The sequence below is a fragment of the Ostrinia furnacalis genome, unplaced genomic scaffold (assembly GCF_004193835.3).
Source record: "Ostrinia furnacalis isolate ACB-3 unplaced genomic scaffold, ASM419383v2 OfSCF3133, whole genome shotgun sequence".
Classification (NCBI taxonomy): Eukaryota; Metazoa; Arthropoda; class Insecta; order Lepidoptera; family Crambidae; genus Ostrinia; species Ostrinia furnacalis.
In genome coordinates this window covers 393,264-415,465 of record NW_021133372.1, presented here as the reverse complement: position 1 = coordinate 415,465, position 22,202 = coordinate 393,264, and the positions used below count along the sequence as shown (strand labels likewise).

At 41.8% G+C, this 22,202-nt stretch overlaps 1 protein-coding gene across 3 annotated transcripts; it reads left to right on the top strand.

Annotated features, from left to right (window-relative positions):
* Positions 1–612: 612 nt before the first annotated feature.
* Sec15 (exocyst complex component Sec15) lies at positions 613–20,073 on the top strand. Of its 3 annotated transcripts, none has more exons than XM_028310871.1 (18): positions 613–882; positions 1,051–1,197; positions 1,509–1,614; positions 2,089–2,227; positions 2,642–2,713; positions 2,887–2,995; positions 3,517–3,592; positions 3,924–4,065; positions 5,718–5,910; positions 6,844–6,941; positions 7,748–7,883; positions 8,808–8,893; positions 9,262–9,472; positions 10,811–10,903; positions 11,266–11,380; positions 12,237–12,333; positions 14,062–14,140; positions 17,168–17,317. In XM_028310871.1, exons 1-18 carry the CDS (start codon positions 862–864, stop codon positions 17,291–17,293), a joined length of 2,046 nt encoding a protein of 681 aa, XP_028166672.1. In that variant the 5' UTR covers positions 613–861; the 3' UTR covers positions 17,294–17,317. The 3 variants fall into 3 exon arrangements, with proteins under 3 accessions (XP_028166672.1, XP_028166671.1, XP_028166670.1); XM_028310869.1 differs by lacking the exon at positions 17,168–17,317 and adding an exon at positions 19,154–20,073 and having other exon boundaries at positions 616–882; positions 14,062–14,262; XM_028310870.1 differs by lacking the exons at positions 2,887–2,995; positions 17,168–17,317 and adding an exon at positions 19,154–20,073 and having other exon boundaries at positions 614–882; positions 2,642–2,822; positions 14,062–14,262.
* The last annotated feature ends 2,129 nt before the right edge of the window (positions 20,074–22,202 follow it).

Sequence of the window (22,202 nt, the reverse complement as noted above, 5' to 3'; positions counted from 1 at the left end):
ATCATTTGCAGAAAACTGTATGCTGCAGCTGTGGTGGTAAATTTTCGAAAATTTTTCGAAAATCTTTGAATGTAGTATATCTTTCCCTTAAAAAATAAAGAAATGTTTTCTTTGAGTAAAATTTTCTATCTACAGTATTAAAAGTACTTTCCCTCCAGGTGGCATTACAAAATTCCACCCTGTATAACTTCAGAAGGCCTATAAATTCTGTCCTTGTATTCAAATAATACATCATGTGTCATTCTCCAGAGCGAAGAACGAACTACAGGAAAAATTACAATTTCTTGTCTAAAAAGGTATTTCTGCCGTAAACACCTGGCAATATTGAAATTGTTTAATGTCCGAAACCGCTTAAAGATGCTTTTCATCCATGATGATTTCCATTTTAAATAATTTTTGTCATAGTCGATATTAATTTTGTTTTTAACAAAAGTCTTCGATAACTGCTAATTAATTAGCATTTATACAAATAGAAAAATTTTCTATTTATTTAATATCATCAATCAAATATTAACAAAAAAATAAACGATTCGGACGGGACAACTACTAGTGCCTGAAAAAATAAAATTTCAAGATGCACTATGATTGGTAGTTGAAGCATTTCGTAGGATTGAATTGATCTGTGATTGGTTTTTAGAACGCCACTCCCTCCACTGCTTTATTTTACTGTCACTGTCAGTGTCAGTGTCAGTCACTTTGATAGTTGCTTTTGGTTACTTTGTTTTTATTTCAGGCAAATTGGATTTTTTTCAAAATCTTGGGGTCTTTCAAGAAAGTGCGATTAAAGTTCAAATGAAGATTATCATATTGATTACACGGAAATCTCTATGAGACAATTTACCAAAGAATAAAACCGTTGCAATGACTAACGCTACGATCCAGGTATGTAACACACCCACTTTTAATTTACTTCCAAAATCAGTTTTATCTTTCGTAGATCACCAGTTAATTAATATAAACTTTGTTATTTTCATCTTCTAATTGATTAAAACTTAACAGTTATGATTCATGAAATGATCAGTATGATCTTCTTTATAAACTATTTTTTAGGAAATAGAAGGTATAGATGACTACTGGGGCCCTGCATTTCGATCTGTGTACGAAGGGGAAGGGCATGAAGCCTTCGTGCAGCAGTTGGACGAGAGAATCAAACAGCATGACAAGGAAATAGAGAAATTATGCAACTTTCACTATCAAGTAAGTATTGTGTGTTAAATAAAACATTCCTACTAAATCATGACTAAATAATTTCCGCGTTTAGTAATATTTAATTATAACGTGCCTCATCAAAATAGTTTGCCAGGTTGTGACTGAAAGTAGGACTAACTTTTTTTTGCTCCGTTAGTCCTAGAACTTAACATGATTATTTGAATGTGGCAAGAGTTATCAAACTGTGAAATTTTCATTAGAGCTACCTGTTAGATTGGAAAAGCTATAAAAGCTTATACTCATAGTACACTAGACTTATAAACCTTCAGGAAATTGATATTATTTGTATCTTTTTGCAGGGTTTTATTGACTCAATCCGTGAGTTGCTCAAAGTTCGATCACATGCTGAAGAGTTGCATGCGGAGATATCCAATGTCGATGCCAATGTCAAAGAAGCTACTGAAAGTGAGTAAATATGTTACAGTCAAAACTCATAACATGGTTGTGACTGATGCCCTTGGTCAATATCACTTTTGACAGATTTTTCCAGTCAAAAGTGGTAAAATTTTAACCAAGGGTTTTAGTAAAAACCACTTTTGACTACCAAAAATCAGTCAAAAGTGGTTTCGCCTACTTATTAAAATCTTTACAATCAGTCCAAAATTCATAGTCCACTTATCTCAAAACAGTTTAATAAATCCGAAATCCAGTGTGTTTCTTGCTTTCATTATTCATTGAAGATATTTGTAGGATCAGAACTGAGTATCATAAATATACAAATTACTTACACCATAATGTTCATGATAGGTTCCAACACCAAAATATCTTCAATGTTCTGTTGTTGGAAATCTTAGTAGTTACCTATACTAGTATTATAATTATCTGCCTATACTAATGTTTATAAATTATATTCAGTTTGAATTTGTTTATCATTTTCAGGCATCTGTACTAGAGCGGATGAGTTGATAAGAGCCAGGCGGGTGGAGCTGAACATAGCGGCGACCATCGAGAAGATGGAGCTATGTTTGCCCCTGCTCACCACATATTCTAAGCTGAAGACACAGGTGGAGGCCAAAAGGTATGAGTTTTGCAATAAGCCTCCACACTAGCATCTTTCGAGCGTCGTCGTCTTGCCAGCGCCCGCGTAGCGTCGCTGGACAAGTAAATGCTGAGTATGTTGCATTACTTGACGCCCCGCTCTTGATGACCCTCGTAATTTTTATTCGAAAATATCTAAACCCTCAGGTGATCATCATGAAAAATCTGATCTTCTCAAGAATTAAGAAGACTCAATGTTGATTTATTTATTTATTAGTCTTTTTGCCTTGATGCCATGTTGTTAAAGCAAATATTGTTAGTACAAAGCTCATTTCAACCTAGCTAGCTTCAAATAGATAAATTTTTACCCAACTGCGCGACGCAAAGGAGTGGTAATGTGTTGTGTGTTATAAGCCCATTTTGGCACTACAATGTACCATGTTTTTGATCTCAGATACTATCCAGCCCTCAAAACCCTAGAGCAGTTAGAACACGTGCTTTTACCTCGCGTGGGCCCATACAAGTGGTGCGGGCAGATCGCCGCAGACATACCGCGGCTACGGCAAGCCATACAAGATGCTTCAATGGCTGACCTGAGAGACTTCCTCGAAGAAATCAGAAGGCTTAGCCCACAGGTTTGTTTCCAAAGTACCCTATTATTGCCAATGAGAGATAGTCATGAATGAGCCTATACAAGTGGTGCGGGCAGATCGCGGCAGACATACCGCGGCTACGGCAAGCCATACAAGATGCTTCAATGGCTGACCTGAGAGACTTCCTCGAGGAAATCAGAAGGCTTAGCCCACAGGTTTGTTTCCAAAGTACCCTATTATTGCCAATGAGAGACAGTCATGAATGAGCCTATACAAGTGTTGCGGGTAAATCGCGGTCGAAATCCCGCGGCTACGGCAAGCCATACAAGATGCTTCTATGGCGGACCTGAGAGACTTCCTCGAGGAAATCAGAAGGCTAAGTCCACAGGTTTGCTTGCCAAATATTTTAATACAATTTACCCGGCGAATTTCGTGCCGCCTATGTTATAACTCGACGCAAATACTCGTGGCAGTCGGGGCCATAAGTAATTTTTTAATAACATATAAACAACGCTATGCCGTTGAGTGAGATCACCCATAACCAGTGTGAATGCGAGAGAAAACGTGATATGCACTGTTTTATTATTACACCGCTTTCCACGAGTCTTTGCGCCGAGTATAATCAGAAAATATGCATGATTCTCATGGTAAAAGGAAAATCAAATCGGTCCAATAGTTTCGGAGCCTATATTTTCTGGACAGATAAACTAATAAAATAAGTTTATTTTGTATACAGGTTGGTGCAATGGCCTTGAGACAGACTCAAGAAATTCTAGGCAGAAGTTTGGCAAGCATTGTCAAAAACAAAAAAGGTAAATAAAATTAATTCTTCTTCTTCTTTGTTGCTACACTCTTGGTATAGTGGTGTGGTCGTCACACCTGGTTTGGTGACCAGCTTCACAATCCGTCGCCATTCCTTCCGCATTTGCAGCCTTTCTTGTACACTTGTGGAGTGAACCATTAAGTGCAATTTTGACCTGATCGATCCAGCGCATAAAATAAAATTAATACATCTTAGTAGAAAAACCCTATGTATATTTCTTAAGTCACTCAAAACGGGACGCGCGGGCGCTTGTTGTAACTATTCCTTTCCTTAATGAAGTAAATACATAAATACATTATTACTGATTTACTTTATTACAGATATGGCAGTGCTAGGTATATCAGGCAAAGAGGCCATCGGTCCACAGTGTCCTCACGAGTTGGTCGACTTCAGTCCGCTGCACCGCTGCCTCCACATACACAGCGTGTTGGGAGCCAAGAACGACTTCATACAGTATTATAGGTATGTTCGACTTTATTCAGTATTAATGTTGGTTTATTACTGCACTAAATAAATATTAATAAAATATGTTTTTTCTTAAAAAGTTCTCATACAATATTGGGTTACTTATCATATTTTTGGTCTAATCTGAAACTATCGAAGTCTCGGGACCAATATTACGTTAGATTAAAAATCTAACCAGCTGCCCAGTCATGTTACTTGAAGATACCAAACGTGATAGGTTTTATTTCGAAATCGCTTATACTAAAAACCGGCCAAGTGCGTGTCGGACTCACGCACAAAGGGTTCCGTACCATTGATTTATGAAATTAAAAAATATTTTTTTTTAATTTAAGTTATTTGTATGAAAGATTACGCGGTAATATGCGGTTTACGATTTACGAGGTATTAAAAAAAACTACTTACTAGATCTCGTTCAAAACAATTTTCGTTGGTAGTTTTTATAGTAATGTACATCATATTATGTTTTTTTTAGATTTTTCATTTTCTTATAATAGAAGTTAGAAGGGGGGACCAACTTTTTTCCGCTTTGGAAGCGTCTGTCACGCAAACTATTCGGTTTAGAAAAAAATATATTTTAGAAACGTATGTGTTGGATGAAAACAAAATTTTTGAGTTTCAGTTCTAAGTATGGGGAGCCCCCAATATTTATTATTATTTTTTTATTTTTGCATCAAAATCTTAATGCGGTTCACAGAATACATCTACTTACCAAGTTTCAACAGTATAGCCCTTATAGTTTCGGAAAAAAATGGCTGTGACATACGGACGGACAGACGGACGGACGGACAGACAGACATGACGAATCTATAAGGGTTCCGTTTTTTGCCATTTGGCAACGGAACCCTAAAAACGCCGGAGTGAAGCGATATCAGATTTACAACTGCCAAGTTTTGTAACTTGTCTAGAGGGGGCTGGAATCAAGTCCAGTATCGTTACACCAATCAATAGAATCTGTTACAAGAATCAATCAAAACAACTACACTGGTCATCACAAAAATCGACCCTCCCGCGACAAGCACTTTCAAACGTATGCATCCCCACTTCCCACTAATATTGGCACCATTTAAAAGCCTAGTTTTAAACTTCATGTCATTAAAGGAAAGGTTTTTATCCCAAAAATGTGTCTGTAGAAGAATCCAGAGTCACTTCTAAAAAATAGGTAGTTACGCTTGAGCCAACTTTTATGGCTATTTAAGTTGGGATTTATTGCTATCCATCTGTTAAAGAGGACACGTGAGATCATTATTTGGTCTTATAACCATAAAAATTGGTCTAATTGATCCCAGAGAGGTGAGCCCAAAGTGAGGTCTTTTTTCAAGTCACATTTATTGTATATCGCGTTTATGTTAATCGTTTATTAAGAAATTAAATGTGTTTTTCTTTAAGGATATTTGTTGGGCTTTCAAATAACACCAATATTGTTGGGGTACCATGATTGTGTCAGTAAAAACGAGTTTTCCTGTAAAACGCAGGTGGGCCGATTGTTGTGATGACCAGTATAATTAAAATATTACTTCTTCTCAGCACTGGCCCATTTATTGTCCCGAAGCAGTGGTAGGGTTAATACTGGGACATGTAAAAGTGCACTTTAAAAGCCTACTTGCAGAAATAAATGAGTTTTATGAGATTTTATTTCTTTTAAAACCCAGAGCGCAACGAAAGCAGCAAGCGCGTCTCGTTCTCATACCGGCTGGGAATCTCCACGACAACATCCAAAGCGTGAAGAACTATCTCAACGCCGTGCTAGGCTTCTTCATCCTCGAGGAATATCTCTTAAGCGCTGGTGCGGGACTGGTGTCCAAGGACTGGTTGCTCGACACCTGGGGAATGGCGGTCTCGAAGGTATTATTACTTTTCTATTTAAGTACAGTCACAGAATAATAATAAGTACTACGTACAGAAGTTTTACTTCGCAAAGGTATTTAAAAAAAAATATGCTCAATGTAACTAACAATATGGTGTAATTTAGCCTGTCTCAAGAGTCAAGCACCATTTTGTTGACAAACGTCAGTGATCGGCACTGCGCCGAAGCTATAGGGCTGACTTCGGTAAAATGATGTGACGTGAGGTGCCAAACTGCGGAAAATGGCGGAGGAAATACATGATTCAGCATGAATTATCATGAATAATATTAACTACTTATTTACCTCTCAGTGTCTTGAGACAACTTAAAAAAGTACATTTTGTGTTTTTATTATTTATTTAGGCAGTTAAATACTGCACAGTATTTAGTACGCCATTTTTTTTATTTTCTTCCATCATACACAAGAATACGCGTGCGTGAGTCAATGTTCGCTCGTATGTGAGGCCTTGTCGAATAGTATCCTGTAGGTGGGCCATCGTGCGTGTTTTGTTTTCGATGTAAACTCGCGGAGATGAACAGGCCTGGTATAGTTCGCAAGGCCTATCTGATGTTTGCATTTGTGTGCGTGCACATCGTTCGTTTCAGCCAAATGACGTCCACTCCTGGACAAAGCCTTCCCCAAGGATTTCCATAACGACTGGTCCTGCGCTGCCCGCATCCCGGCTCTTCCCGCGACCTTCACCAGTTCGTCGGTCCACCTAGTGGAAGGCTACGTCTTCCGGCCTGCGGTCGTCGTCGGTCTGAGAATTTTTCTGTCCCAACTGTCGGTCTCTTTGGTTCTCTTGCGTACCTAAGTGCGTGCGAATAGTGTAGATGTGACAGTTTATATTTTGCGATTTTTGAAAAAGTTTTTTGTTTGACTCTACTTTTGATGATCAATAAAGATATTAATTTTAATTTTCATTTTCAAGGTGGCTGCTACCCTGCGGACTAACACTTCGCTGATCACTGACCCCACGCTGATGCTGAGTATCAAGCACCAGATTGTGCTGTTCATCAATACCTTGAAGTAAGTGGTCATTTAGTCAAGTTATTGTTAGATAGTATTGTCATTTAGTGGAGTTTTTGTTAGAGAAGTATACCATTGAAACAGTTTCAAACTGTGTTACCTAACGTACATCGATATAGCAAGCCGGATTAGCATGCTGAAATGGTAGTGGGCTCATCTGTTGAATAATCAACAACCGCGCTTGGGGTTACGAGCAAAGTAACTTGTGGCTTGGGAAGTGTACTCGGTTCAGCTAGGTGGAGTGAAAGATTACTGACGGAAGACGAAAAAGCCAAGGAAAGGAAGAAAGGGTCATATCACAGAGCATGGAATCGATTCCATGCTCTGTGGGTCATAATTTAGGCCTCTGTACTGCAGCAGCGATTAAAAGATCTGATGATTATTATTAATAATAATAATAATAATTTTGCGCTTAAAACGGCCTCTACGTGTTGGATATGTATCCCCACGCAAGCCTTATAAAGGACCGGGCCACTTTTGACCCGTGAGCTCCAAAGCGTACAAATATAATAATAATAATAAAAATTCTTTATTGACATAAAGTGTTACACTAAAACATACAACACAGTCATTAATGTAGATTACGACAATCCAGATAGGTACACAAACAGTATGTTGAGTGAATGAATCCTGGCACCCAAGCTAAGATTTAACTTGTTATTATTATTTAAAGTCTATTTCTGAATTTCCTTGTCCCATATCTGTTGAATGTCTGTTGTTGAATCAAACAATTATTAAAAATAAAGTGGAACATAGAACCACTTCTTTATTTCTTGTCAAAAAAAACGTGTTTTGTATTTGTTCAGATGCTACGGCCTCCCAACCGACCAGCTGCCGCTGCTTCTGCAAGAGATGGCGGAACACTACACAGAAGTGTTGATGCAGCGATGGGTGGTCGTCTTCAGGGACATACTCGACAACGCGGCGTTTACGCCTATTGAGGTAATTTATATTTTAATAACACTTTCCGAGGCTATGTGTTTCTGGAAACCAGTGGTCGTGGTCGTCACACCTGGTTTGGAGATTCGTGGAGTGGACCATTGAGTGCGGTTTTGACCTGTCGCACTCTCTTGTGCCTAGCTTTCTCCTGCACGTTCAATAGATATGACTTTACGTGTGATATGGGCAAAGAAAGCGAGAATACGTCTGTGGACGATCCAATCGAATTAGACCTCCAATTAAAAGACACTGGGTCATATAAAGCTAATATCTTAATATCAACTATTAAGCCTATAAATCGATGGGTGCCGGGAATAAAGCCACAATCGACAAAACACAATTTTACAGGAGAAGAAATTTAGTGACAATCTACATATTTTGAATAATTCTAAACTACGAGGCGTATCAAAACGGTTTGTATATCAAACGATGCGTTATTTTTTCTGAAGTAACATTTAATGTGCTTAAGGTTATAGTGCTTAGAATATACTTTAAAAAAGGTAGAAATACATATTGCCGCTTCATACATTGAAAGCCGGTTCCGTAAGAGTCCATTGTGGTTTTATTCCGGTAAAAAGTGTGCAATTAATCAAACAGCAATAGTGTATTGCAGCCTCAGGCGCTGATCTGAAGGATACAGTAATAGCCGTTTGCTTGTAGAATATTTAAATAAAAGTTTTAACATTGTATTTGGCACGATTATTCCGGTCAACAAATTTTAAATGATGAATGGGAATAACGATTCAATATCCATAGTGCTTTTGGTAAATCAGGCAGTTTCAAAGATAAAATTCTGAAAAAAATTCAAAAGGTGTATAGGGACCCGCAGTTTACTAAAATCACTTAATCGGAAAACTGCTGCTATGGCTATTGCGGCTTTATTCCAGGCACCCATCGAAATGTTCTAAAAGTTCTTTTGGTTTGCAGGTTGAAACTCAGGAACAATATGACGGTGTTATGGACACTTTCCCATACGAGGGCGAGGAGCTAGAGACGCAACCTTTCCCGAGAAAGTAAGTTAATTTCCATAACGTTACAAAAGCACGCAAAAAACTTCTCTAACTAGCGATGAACTCCATTCCAAATAAAGGCGGTAACAGCAAAAATATTGAAGAAATGCTTAACTTAAAGCTTAGATCGTCGTAAAAAAGAATGGCGTCTCCAACTTGAGTCAAGCAAACAAATTATAGTTTAGGAAAGTTTTTATTGCATTACTCAGTCTTTCTTACTATGTCATCAAAGATTTAACCTTTCTGGGGACATAAGTGTGGGTTTACGTCAAACGCATTCGATATCGACTGCATAAAAAGGTGTCATTAAATGTAATATCTATTATTTACACATACTTTTACATATCTTCAATATATTTTTATTTCTACAGGTTCCCATTCTCATCCATAGTGCCTGCAGTATACGTGCAAGTGAAAGAGTTTATATACGCCTGGCTGAAGTACTCGGCAGGGCTTGGTCTGGGCGGAAGTCGGAGAGCGGCCGCTGCGAGGCATTCTGCATCACTACTCCTTAGTAGATCCTTCACTGGGTGCCTGTCAGCGCTGTTTAGAAGACCACTGCCTTTGATGCAGCTGGTGCAAGTGAGTTTAGACTCTATTTAATTGTAACAAAAACGATTTTAGATTGAACGCTCCTGCATACAAGAGCGAAGCATTTTGCGTCACTACTGTTCAGTAGATCCTTCACTGGATGCTTGTCAGCGCTGTTTAGAAGACCACTGCCTTTGATGCAGCTGGTGCAAGTGAGTTTAGGCCCTATTCCAATACAATAAAGTCGAAATTCGGTTTAGTCTAGGCGCTAGTCAAAGAGCGGCCGCTGCGAGGCATTCCGCGTCACTACTGCTAAGCAGATCCTTCACTGGCTGCCTGTCAGCGCTGTTTAGAAGACCACTGCCTTTGATGCAGCTTGTGCAAGTGAGTTTAGACTCTATTCCATTGTAGTAAGATACATTTTCGGTTGATACCAAGCGGGTAGTGAAGAGAGGCATTCTGCATCACTACTCCTTAGTAGATCCTTCACTGGCTGCCTGTCAGTGCTGTTTAGAAGACCACTGCCTTTGATGCAACTGGTGCAGGTGAGTTTAGACTCTATTCCATTACAGTAAGATAGATTTTCGGTTGATACAAAGCGGTTAGAGAAGAGAGGCATTCTGCGTCACTATTCCTCAGTAGATCCTGGCTGCCTGTCAGCGCTGTTTAGAAGACCACTACCTTTGATGCAGCTGGTGCATGTGAGTTTAGACTCTATTCCATTACAGTAAGATAGATTTTCGGTTGATACCAAGCGGGTAGAGAAGAGAGGCATTCTGCGTCACTACTCCTCAGTAGATCCTGGGTGCCGGTCAGCGCTGTTTAGAAGACCACTGCCTTTGATGCAGCTGGTGCAAGTGAGTTTAGACCCTATTACAATGTAACAAAGTCGATATTTGATTGGAGACTGGGCGGGAGTCAAAAAGTGTTCGTTGCGAGGCATTCCGCGTCACTACTGCTCAGTAGATTCTTCACTGGGTGCCTGTCAGCGCTGTTTAGAAGACCACTGCCTTTGACGCAACTGGTGCAAGTGAGTTTAGACTCTATTCTAATAAAACAAAGTCGATTTTGGTTTGAATCCAAGCGGGCAGCGAAGAGCGACATTTTGCGTCACTCCTAAGCAGATCCTTCACTGGATGCCTCTCAGCGCTGTTTAGAAGACCCCTGCCTCTGATGCAACTGAGTTTAGACCCTATTCTAATGTAACGAAGTCTATATTCGCTTACGTATTAAGGCATCGAGTGGAAACTGCATTCCGCGTGGTGTACAGATTAATTTGAACTTGATGCAAGTTACCTTTCTATTTCAATGTGTCAAAGTCGAAATTCGACATTCTTGTAATTAAAATTACTTCAACTAAGGTACTAATTTAGTATTCTTTTGTTTCAGATAATAGTGGACACGAAGTACCTCGAAGATGCGACACTATGCCTGTACGAATTCATCAGCAATATCACAGGCTCTGAGCTAGTTACGACACAAGTAAGTTACGTTTCTAGTGCTTACAAATGTTCCAAGGGGCTTACAAAGGGATTTCTTTGTTGTTGTATGTGACTATTAGTCTGTTCGCTGAATTTGCCGATTTTTTGTTCGCCGATTTTGATTTGGTATTAGAAATAAGTAAGTGTGAGATCCTACTTCAAATCTAAGCTAGGTGCCGCGTTGCGTCTCGCAAATGTGGTCCGACCCTTAATCTCGTTTGGATGGAAGAACGAGAGATACAATCTGTCCTTAATACTATTCTTTATACAATGAGAAGTTTATTTAAAATGGTTTTTGCAGGAAAAGGCTTAACTCTAGTACGTTTCACATTGCATGTAATAATTATAACTTTATTCATACAGACTGCTGGCAGTATGTTCCAAGCGGCGCGTGACGATGCCGAGCAACAAATCTGCGACAAACTCGAGAAAAAAGTCGACGAGTTTCTTGACCTGGAGAACTACGATTGGCTGTTAGGTAGGTACACTTCGTTCGTTTCAGCCGAAAGACGTCCACTGCTGGACAAAGGCCTCCCCCAAGGTGTTCCAAGGTCCTGCGCCGCGCGCCACCCGCATCCAGGCACCTCCCGCGACCTTCACCAGATCGTCGGTCCACCTAGTGGGAAGCCTGCCCACACTACGTCTTCAGGCTCGTGGTCGCCACTCGAGAACTTTTCTGCCCCAGCGGCCATCAGCTCTACAAGCTATGTGCCCCGCCCATTGCCACTTGATTTTAGCGATTTTGCAGGCTATGTCAGTCACTCTGGTTCTCCTACGGATCTCCTCATTTCTGATTCGATCATGCAGGGAAACTCCGAGCATAGCACGCTCCATCGCCCTTTGGGTGTCCTTGATCCCACTAGTCAGCACATAAGGGACTCCCTACACTAGCATTGGCGCCGCGTTATTTAGTTTAGGGCTGATTTTTCAATCGTCGGATAACTTTTAACTGAAGAATAAGTTTGGCACATTGACAGATTCCGTATGGGAAATATGTCAAATGACAAGTTTATTCTTCAGTTAAAAGATATCTGACGATTGAAAAATCAGCCCTTAAACTATTAAAGACAGTTGATGTGCCGTGTCTACGTGCCTGCGCAACGCTGAGATGACGATGTTCGCAAGACGCTAGTGTGGGGAAGGCCTAAGAATTATGTAAAACACACATTTTAAGGCCCGGTTCCCACCAAGCGGAGCGGAGAAATGTTTTGAATAACCTATCAGATTTCATTTAAATTGAACGAAATTCACAGAATAAAATCCGATCGCTCCACCATGGTGGAATCCGGACATGATATTGCCATTTTGAACTTCAAAATCCTTCTTGTCAACAGTTGAGCCGACTGGACAAGCGTCGGCATTCGTGACTGACATGCTAAGCTATTTGTCTGGAGTACTTACGTCTTTGGAGCAGCTACCAGAAAGGGCCAGGTAAGGTTAATTGTTCTATTTATTGCTATGTTAGAGGCAAAACTGATTATATAATCGTTATAATGGTTTATTACCACTAGACTTTCGCATTTTTAATATTAGTACTAGATCCTACTAATACTAATATTAAAAATGCGAAAGTTTGGATGTCTGGATGTTTGTTACTCTTTCACGCAAAAACTACTAAATGGATTTTGATGAAACTTTACAGTATATTGTTTACACCCCAGAATAACATATGTATAGGCTATAATTTATGATGATCTGTGACAAACTAAATTTCACGCGGGTGAAGCCGCGGGCAAAAGCTAGTAGTAGTAGTAGTAGTAGTCGAATGGTATAATAAGTGAACACTTAAAAAATCAAAGATAGTCAGTTTTGCGTCTAAACCTGTGATGTCATATTTATAGCATTGAAATGATAATGACGAGGGATTCCTGCTTTTAATCTAAACTTTAAAACATTTTGACATCAATTTAATTTCATAAGTCGTACTTACAAAATATACGCATGCTTGTGCAAAACATGTGTTCCAAATTCATATTAAGTAACGCTAAAATTGTGCTGCTTGTTACAATTTCATTGTTACACCGATTAGGCTATCGCCGTCCAACATCACAAAGTGACACGTTACACAATTTTGTTAGCACGAAATTAGATAAACAGTATTCAATAAAACACATTGCGACGGATTTAGACGCGTGGGTGTGCCAGACACCCGTCAAGCGTGATGTATTGATATTTGGTTTTAATTCAGCCGTTTTATTTTGTTTTATAAGGGTACTAGCTGTGCCCGCGACTTTGTACGCGTAAAAACCCGTTTTCGCAACATTTTTCATTGTTGCTCTGCACCTATTACTCGTAGCGTGATGGTCTATAGCCTATAGCCTTCTTCGATAAATGGGCTATCTAATACTAAAATATTTTTTCAAATCGGACTGGTAGTTTCTGAGATTAACGCGCGTCGCGTTCAAGTAAACAAACAAACTCTTCAGCTTTATAATATTAGTATAGATTAGTATAGATGTGATTGACAGGTAGCTTAATGTAATTATTGCATATTAATATTGTTGCTTAAACGCGTAATACAGTTCAGGTTTTGTTAAGTAGGAGTGTGAGTGGTTAAGTGACAGTGTGGAGTAATAATTAATACATACTAGTAATTGAAAGAAAGCTCAGTTGCCTATAGAAGTATGGTTATCAATCTGACGTGCAATTGTGTAAAGCAATCTTATTCATTTGACAGTTCAAAACGTACGCTATATTCTGTCAAACGCCTTGTTAAACAGATTTTATCGTACGTTATGAACTGTCAAATGAATACGATTGTTTTACACAATTGCACCTCAGATCTTTGTTAGGTCAAATAGCTGTAAGAACTACAACTCTAGCGCATAACCGAGTCAGTGTATGAGGTATGGAAGCGGTACGAGACTACGAGAGAGGTCATGTCACCAAAGCATATAAGTCTGAAGCTCATCTGAAGTTTCGCTGATGTTTGACGTTAACTTCTTTGAAGCCAAAAACACCTCGTGAAGCTGATGTGCTAGGACTGTAAGAACCAATGACACTCAAAGGGATCATTCAGACAAGAAGGGCTTTGGGCTTTTTACACTTTGCTCTAGGCCCAAATCAGTGTTCATAACATAGTGATGTTCAAAGACAAATAAGAGCTATAAAAAGAAAAGAAGATAAAGAAGAATTATAGATCTTGAATTTGTCACACAGGGTGGCAGCAGTAAGAGCGGCGACGAATCGCATCGCGACGCGTCTCCGCAACTTGCTCCTGGAGCCGGGCGTGCGGCAGGTCTCGTCGGGCGCGCTGCACCAGCTGGACCTGGACGTCATCCAGTGCGAGCAGTTCGCGGCCGGCGAGCCCGTGCCCGGCCTGCGCGACCAGGAGCTGCTGGAGCACTTCGCCAGCCTGCGGTGAGCTGGAGTGTTTAGGGAGAGTGTTAGAGATGGTCTTTTAGGTATCCAGGTCTATGAAGCGAGTTATTGTTGCTGCACTGCTGATCAATTGACTGAAGTGTCTGAGAGCGAACTGCTGGAACACTTCGCAGTGAACTGCTGGAGTGTTTAGGGCTTCTGAGACTGTCATTTAAGAATCCAGGTCTATGACACGCGTCGATGCCCCACTGCTGTTCAATTAACTGAAGTGTCTAAGAGCGAACTGCTGGAACGTTCCGCTAGCTTACAGTGAGAGGAGGAATTCTTTAGGTCTTTAAAGAAGTTGTCTTTTAGAAGTCAGGTTTTTGTCTCATTAACAGTTGACACGCTTCAATGGTCTGGTATAAAAAGAAGACTATTGCTGGAGCTAGGCAATCAAGATTTGGTCGAAGCCATCTAGTGGTAAGTATGTCTCAGACTGCTGGAGTATTTCTAGCTAGATTAGGCCCCAGGGTGGCAGTATTACGTCTGGCTCAGTACAGTAAGTAAGAGCGGCGACGAACCGCATCGCGACGCGTCTCCGCAAGCTGCTCCTGGAGCCGGGCGTGCGGCAGGTCTCGTCGGGCGCGCTGCACCAGCTGGACCTGGACGTCATCCAGTGCGAGCAGTTCGCGGCCGGCGAGCCCGTGCCCGGCCTGCGCGACCAGGAGCTGCTGGAGCACTTCGCCAGCTTACGGTGAGCTGGAGTGTTTAGAGAGAGTGTTAGAGATGGTCTTTTAGGTATCCAGGTCTAAGACACGCGTTCTGCTGCACTGCTGGTCAATTGACTGAAGTGTATGAGAGCGAACTGCTGGAACACTTCGCAGTTAACTGCTGGAGTGTTTAGGGCTTCTGAGACTGTCATTTAAGAATCCAGGTCTATGACACGCGTCGTTGCCCCACTGCTGTTCAATTAACTGAAGTGTCGAAGAGCGAACTGCTGGAACGTTCCGCTAGCTTACAGTGAGAGGAGGAATTCTTTAGGTGTTTAAAGAAGTTGTCTTTTAGAAGTCTAGGTTAGTCTCATGAACTGCTGGTACACTTCACTGGTCAGGTACGAGTAGAAGACACTTTTGCTGGAGCTAGGCAATCAAGATTTGGTCGAAGTCATCCAATGGTAAGTTTGTGTCAGACTGCTGGAGTATTTCTAGCTAGACTAGGTCCCAGGGTGGCAGTATAGTGTCTGGCTCAGTACCGCATCGCGCCGCGACTCCGCAAGCTGCTACTGGAGCCGGGCGTGCGGCAGGTCTCGTCGGGCGCGCTGCACCAGCTGGACCTGGACGTCATCCAGTGCGAGCAGTTCGCGGCCGGCGAGCCCGTGCCCGGCCTGCGCGACCAGGAGCTGCTGGAGCACTTCGCCAGCTTGCGGTGAGCTGGAGTGTTTACAGAGTCATTTAGGATACAGGTCTATGAAGCGAGTTGTTGCTGCACTGCTGATCAATTTACAGAAGTGTCTAAGGATGAGCTGCTGGAGCACTGTGCTAGCTTGCGGTGAGCTGGGGGTGTTTAGGGCGTTTGTGAATGTCATTTAGGATTCCCGGTCTACGACACGCGCTGTTGCTACACTGCAAGTGTGTTAGGGCGAGCTGCTGGAGCACTTCACTAGCTTGCGGTGGGCTGGGACTGTTTAGGGCTTTAGAGATGATCATTTAGGAATCCAGTTCTACGACACGCGTTGCTGCTGTTCTGCTGATCAATTTACAGAAGTGACTAAGGATAAGCTGCTGGAGCACTTCGCTAGCTTACGGCGAGATTATTTAGGTCCTTAAAGAAGCTGTCTTTAAGATGTCTAGGTCTGTGTCTCATGAACTGCTGGTAAACTGAATCTGCCATCAATAAAACACACTATTGCTGCAGCTTGGGAAGCTAAATTGGTCAGATTTCTTCAATCAAGTGTCTTTTAGAAGACTGGGTTTGTGTCACATGAACTGTTGGTACACTTCAATGGTCTGGTACGAGTAGAAGACACTATTGCTGGAGCTAGGCAATGAAGATTTGGTCGAAGTCATGTAATGGTAAGTTTGTCTTAGACTGCTGGAGTATTTCTAGCTAGACTAGGCCCCAGGGTGGCAGCATTGCTTCTGGCTCATTACCGCATCGCGCCGCGACTCCGCAACCTGCTCCTGGAGCCGGGCGTGCGGCAGGTCTCGTCGGGCGCGCTGCACCAGCTGGACCTGGACGTCATCCAGTGCGAGCAGTTCGCGGCCGGCGAGCCCGTGCCCGGCCTGCGCGACCAGGAGCTGCTGGAGCACTTCGCGAGCTTGCGGTGAGCTGGAGTGTTTAGGGAGAGTGTTAGAGATAGCCATTTAGGAATCCAGGTGACAAACGTTGCTGCTACACTGCAAGTATCTGAGGGAGAGCTGCTGGAGCACTTCGCGAGATTGCGGTGAGCTGGGGAGTCTTTAGGGCTTCAGGGAATGTCAGTTAAGAATCCGCTATACGACACACGCTGTTGCTACATTTAAAGTGTCTGAGGAAGAGCTGCTGGAGCATTTCACTAGCTTACGGTGGGCTGGGACTTTTTAAGGCTTCAGAGACTGTCTTTTAGGAATCCAGGTCTGTAGCTACACTGCAAGTATCTTAGAGCGAACGCTGGAATACTACGCCAGCTTACGGTGAGAGGTGGGATTCTTTAGGTCTTTAAAGAAGTGTCTTTTAGAAGACTGGGTTTGTGTCACATTAACTGTTGGTACACTTCAATGGTCTGGTACGAGTAGAAGACACTATTGCTGGAGCTTCGCAACGCAAGACAGATATGGAAGTAATCAAGTGATTAAAGTACGGAAAAGAATCTGCTGGATTATTTCTAGCTAGACTAGACCCCAGGGTGGCAGTATAGTGTCTGGCTTAGTACCGCATCGCGACGCGTCTCCGCAACCTGGTCCTGGAGCCGGGCGTGCGGCAGGTCTCGTCGGGCGCGCTGCACCAGCTGGACCTGGACGTCATCCAGTGCGAGCAGTTCGCGGCCGGCGAGCCCGTGCCCGGCCTGCGCGACCAGGAGCTGCTGGAGCACTTCGCCAGCTTGCGGTGAGTAGGGGAGTCTTTACGGCTTCAGGGACTGTCAGTTTAGAATCCAGGTCTACGACATGAGCTGATGGAACACTGTAAGTGTCTTAGAGCGAACGCTGGAACACTACGCCAGCTTACTGCTTAGCTGCAAGTATGACACGCGTTGCTGCTATACTGCAAGTGTCTGAGAGAGAGTTGCTGGAGCACTTCGCTAGCTTGCGGTGAGTGGGGGAGTCTTTAGGGCTTCAGAGACTGTCATTTAGGTCATTTAGGAAACCAGTTCAAGACACACGCGTTGCTGCTGCACTGCTGATCAATTGACTAAAGTGTCTGAGAGCAAACGGCTTCAGAGATAGTCATTTAGGTATCCAGGTCTATAACACGCGTTGTTTCTACACTGCCAGTGTCTCAGGGCCTACTGCTGGAACGCTCCGCTAGCATACGGTGAGAGGTGGGATTCTTTAGGTCTTTAAAGAAGCTGGCTTTCAGAGACTGTAACTTGCTGCTGCATTGCTGATCAATCTACTTAAGTATCTGAGGATGAGCTGCAGCATATCGCTAGCTTGCGTTGCGGTGAGCTGTGCAGTTGTTAGATCCAATGGTCCTGGTCTATAACACGTGTGGCTGTTGCCCTGATGATCGATTGACTGAAGTTTCCTCAGGATAAGCTCCTGGAGCACTTCGCTCGCTTGAGAGTGAGATGTGGTTTTTAGATTGTCTTAGAGGTCCAAAGCTTTACTGGTCTGGCGTGAGTAGAAGGCACTATTGCTGTTGCTAGGCAATCAAGATTTGGTCGAAATCATCCAGTGGTAAGTATGTCTGAGACTGCTGGAGTATTTCTAGCTAGACTAAGTCCCAGGGTGGCAGTATTACGTCTGGCTCAGTGCCGCATCGCGCCGCGTCTCCGCAAGCTGCTCCTGGAGCCGGGCGTGCGGCAGGTCTCGTCGGGCGCGCTGCACCAGCTGGACCTGGACGTCATCCAGTGCGAGCAGTTCGCGGCCGGCGAGCCCGTGCCCGGCCTGCGCGACCAGGAGCTGCTGGAGCACTTCGCCAGCTTGCGGTGAGTGGGGGAGTCTTTAGGGCTTTTGTGAATGTCACTTAGGGATCCAGATTTATGTTACGTGTTGCTGCTATACTGCAAGTGTCTGAGGGCCAACTGCTGGAACACTACGCTAGCTTGCAGTGAGCTGACACTGTTTATAGAGAGTAGGTATCCAGGTCTATGAAGCGAGTTGTTGCTGCACTGCTGATCAATTGACTAAAGTGTCTAAGAGCAAACGGCTTCAGAGATAGTCATTTAGGTATCCAGGTCTATGACACGCGTTGTGGTTACACTGCAAGTGTCTGAGGGAGAGCTGCTGGAGCACTTTGCTAGCTTGCGGTGAGCTGGGGGTGTTTAGGGCTTTTGTGAATGTCATTTAGGAATCCAGGTCTACGAAACGTGATCTGCTGCAATGCCGATCAACTTTACTAGTCTGTTTTACAGAATAAGATACTATTGCTGGAGCTTAGAAAAAGCGGGACTATTCCCAGCTCTTGTTCCCACTGCTGCAACTCCTTGTGTAGCCAGAATCTACAGCTTGATCGCTAATAAAACTCAACTAACTAGGGAAGGTCAAGTTTGACACACGTTAGCCATATGAGTGATGTACAACAATTGCATTTACAAATTGCTGCCACCCTATCGTAACTGGAACTGACTAACCTGAATCTGTTCTATAAACTGTTGCCATTATCTAATCTGTAGCAGAACCTCAGCCATTAAGAAACTATACCTACAATATATGGAAAAACAGTATGATGTAACGAATCCTGATGCATCGCCTCCTGTAAATTCGCTGCGGCGCAAAAACCATTTCTAAATGAAAATATTATCTTCCAGGCAACTCCTAGACCTAGTGAACGGTTGGGATTGGTCTTCCTACCTCCACGATGTTGGCATCGATGGAGGCAAGTACCACCTCGTCACGCCGCGCGACGCGGCCACTCTACTGGAGAAACTGAAGGAGGCCGAACAGAAGTCTTCCGTCTTCACCGTACTGAAGAAAAACGAAAGGGACAGACGGAAGTTGCTCGACACCGTGTTGAAACAATTGAAGCAGTTGCAGAATCAAGATGGATCGTGAAGTTAGTGATGTTTGTTTGTTTTATCCGAATATAACTGAAACTTTCGCATAAATCGGACTAGAAAGAAGCACTAGTAACGAATGTGCAATCAAGCATAAAATCCTAATATCACGTTTACTCCTGCATTGTGAAGAAATAGAAGCTATCACTCAATTGTTATCCAAGAATTTTAATTTTGAAACTTAATTTAAAGTCCGTAAGAAAGAAAGTTATTTGAGCCAATCGATTGGTAAAATGTTGCAGTAAAACTAAACACATTTTGTAGTGTAAAATAAGACAAAACTTGTTATTTATTATCACGGTGCTTTCTTAACTGTACTCGTTTAAGAATGTTTGTATATTGGCTTTGTTATAGTTAGGTGTAAGGTTTTTAATTTAATCTTTGAAATTCAATTTAGTCAATAATCAAGAAAGTTAATATTAATTTATCAAATATTAAGTGTAGCAGTTGATAAAGTGCCTATGCTCTATTTTTTTAATTAACTGATTGAAGTCTACAATTTAAGTACTTGCAAGGCTACTTAAAAAAACATGTTATAAATAAAAATCGTTTAAGTATTTATTTACGCACTGTTTATAAGAAAAAAAAACCCAAAATACTGAATTTTTTATTGGTGTTTGGATTTAAAACTAAAAAGTATTCACAATTAACCACCAATGAGTTTTTATTGTAGTGATAGAATGCATTTACATTATTTAAAACAAACAATTCGTTGTACATCAATAAATTATTTATTTTACCTAATAACGTTTCGTTTTAATGGTTCCCGTTCTATCAATAGTGTATCTACAATATGATTCCAAAAATACTAGGATAATAAATTGTCCTTTTGCAAAATTGAGCGATATCGATTCGAAAAATACAGCATGGGCAATGGCAGGCCTGGCTCACTCCGCGCGGTACATCCGATAATTACCTACAGCGAAGCGCCCCGCCGGCGGGTATTATATCAGTCGAGTGTCACGCGCGCGCCCGTCAGGACGCTGGCGTGCGTTGTAGTATGATTATAATTCTATGATCGAAGTATTATTTAAAAATGGACATAAAGAGAAAGAAATATTGTGCGGCGTTCGGGTGTTAAAATTCGAAAAGAAATCTACCGGATTTATCTTTTTTTTTCGCTTCCCAAAGATGCTGAAAGGTATGTTGGCCATGTAGGTAATCAATAATTCTTAGGATAGTATAGGAACCTAACCTACCATGACTACTGCTCAGAATTCGTTCGTTCGTTTCAGCCAAATGACGTCCACTGCTGGACAAAGGCCTCTCCCAAGATTTTCCATAATGAACGCATACTTACCTACATACGTACCTCATTACAAATAAGTAGATTAATTATTTTTTCACTAGACAGCAACCCTAACAGCGTAAGAAGAGTTCAGAGGCACGCGATAGAAAGAGACAAAACTTGTAGGTGAATAAAATTGTAGGTACGTAGTGCTGTGCGAGCTGAATTCCACTGTATCGCGTCGTAGCAAGACTCGCATTTATTTAAATCGTCTTGCGGAGTAATCCTTCTGTACCTGTACTATTACTTATTCTGTGGCAATGGGCATGCTAATGATACAAATATTTCACCTGGGGGTGTTTTTGCAATGTTGTTCCGTACCAGACCGTATCTACGTGACTTGGAACATGTTACTAGAGAACGCGGTTTAAGAGTAAGCGCACGTAAGAAACTATCCCTTGATGTAACCACGACTTTGTCATTTATTGAGAAATTAGAGAAAGATGCCGGGAATTATGAAGAAGATTATGTCATCCAGTAAACAGATGATGATATTATTCAGAAGAAAAGCCTGAACCTGGTTTATTACTTTTATTTTTATTTGAACAAGCTTGTCACTAATTCTAAGTTAGGAATGTTAAGTGTAATGTAGAATCTATTGTTTACGTTTCGGTCGACTGTACATGTTGCAAAAAACAGATTTGCTGAACTTGATCTACAAAATAAGGAGCTACCCACACGAACGTACCAGATTACAACTACTGAAATGGAATAATCCAATTTAAGACAAGTCACTGTGTTTGGCTTCAAACCGTACAAGCAAAAAATGTTCTCTGACTGACATTGCTCATATGATGTAGTAGAACTGGTAATACAATATTTTATGAAACTACACTAGTTCTTGTCCGCGGTCTTGCATGCGTGGTGTCCCATTTACCCCCAGGTAAAGTTGAAATTTCCATCCTTTCGTTGCCGACGATTCTCTATAAACGTTGTTTTGTACCTACTCGACATTCGATTCCATAGTTTTTAGAATAGTCGCGGTGAAAAATACGCAGATTTTTTTTGAAAATGACCTATATTTTCTCAAAAATGCTGTGCATTTTTTACCGGAACTATTAAGTCGCTTTCGGATGGACAACAAGTACAAATAAAACAGACGCATTTTTTGACGTCATGTAGAATGAGGACATCCTTTTCATTCTTCCCTAACAGGCAACACGGAGAAATATGCGAACATCAGGATCTCCCCAACCCATCTGGCCAGCGTGGAGAGTGTAGGCCAGTGCTTCATTTCCCTCTAGAAAAATAGAGGGATGTAATGGAGACTAAATCTGATGATGATGGTAATAAAGATGTTGAATGAGAAATTAATTAAATGTAAACTTCTCGCGAACAAAGTCGCGTTAAACCGCTAGTAATAATAGCCAGTAGTCAGAAAGTGACCGCAATTAATCTCCCATGCCAATATATTTTTAAGCTCGCGAAAGTTCGTGACATTGCGCAAGCGGTATCTAGATCAACGCGTCAGATGTTATCTTATCGACGCGTGCGCAGCCAAGGTCGCGCGTTTGG

What these genes read in the sequence shown, in the direction of transcription:
- Sec15 (XM_028310870.1), top strand. Translation starts at nt 862, where the DNA reads ATGACTAACGCTACGATCCAG. An exon ending in CGGCGTTTACGCCTATTGAG is followed by an intron (nt 7,884 to 8,807) that starts GTAATTTATATT and finishes TTTGGTTTGCAG; the next exon opens with GTTGAAACTCAGGAACAATA. An exon ending in ACGCAACCTTTCCCGAGAAA is followed by an intron (nt 8,894 to 9,261) that starts GTAAGTTAATTT and finishes TTATTTCTACAG; the next exon opens with GTTCCCATTCTCATCCATAG.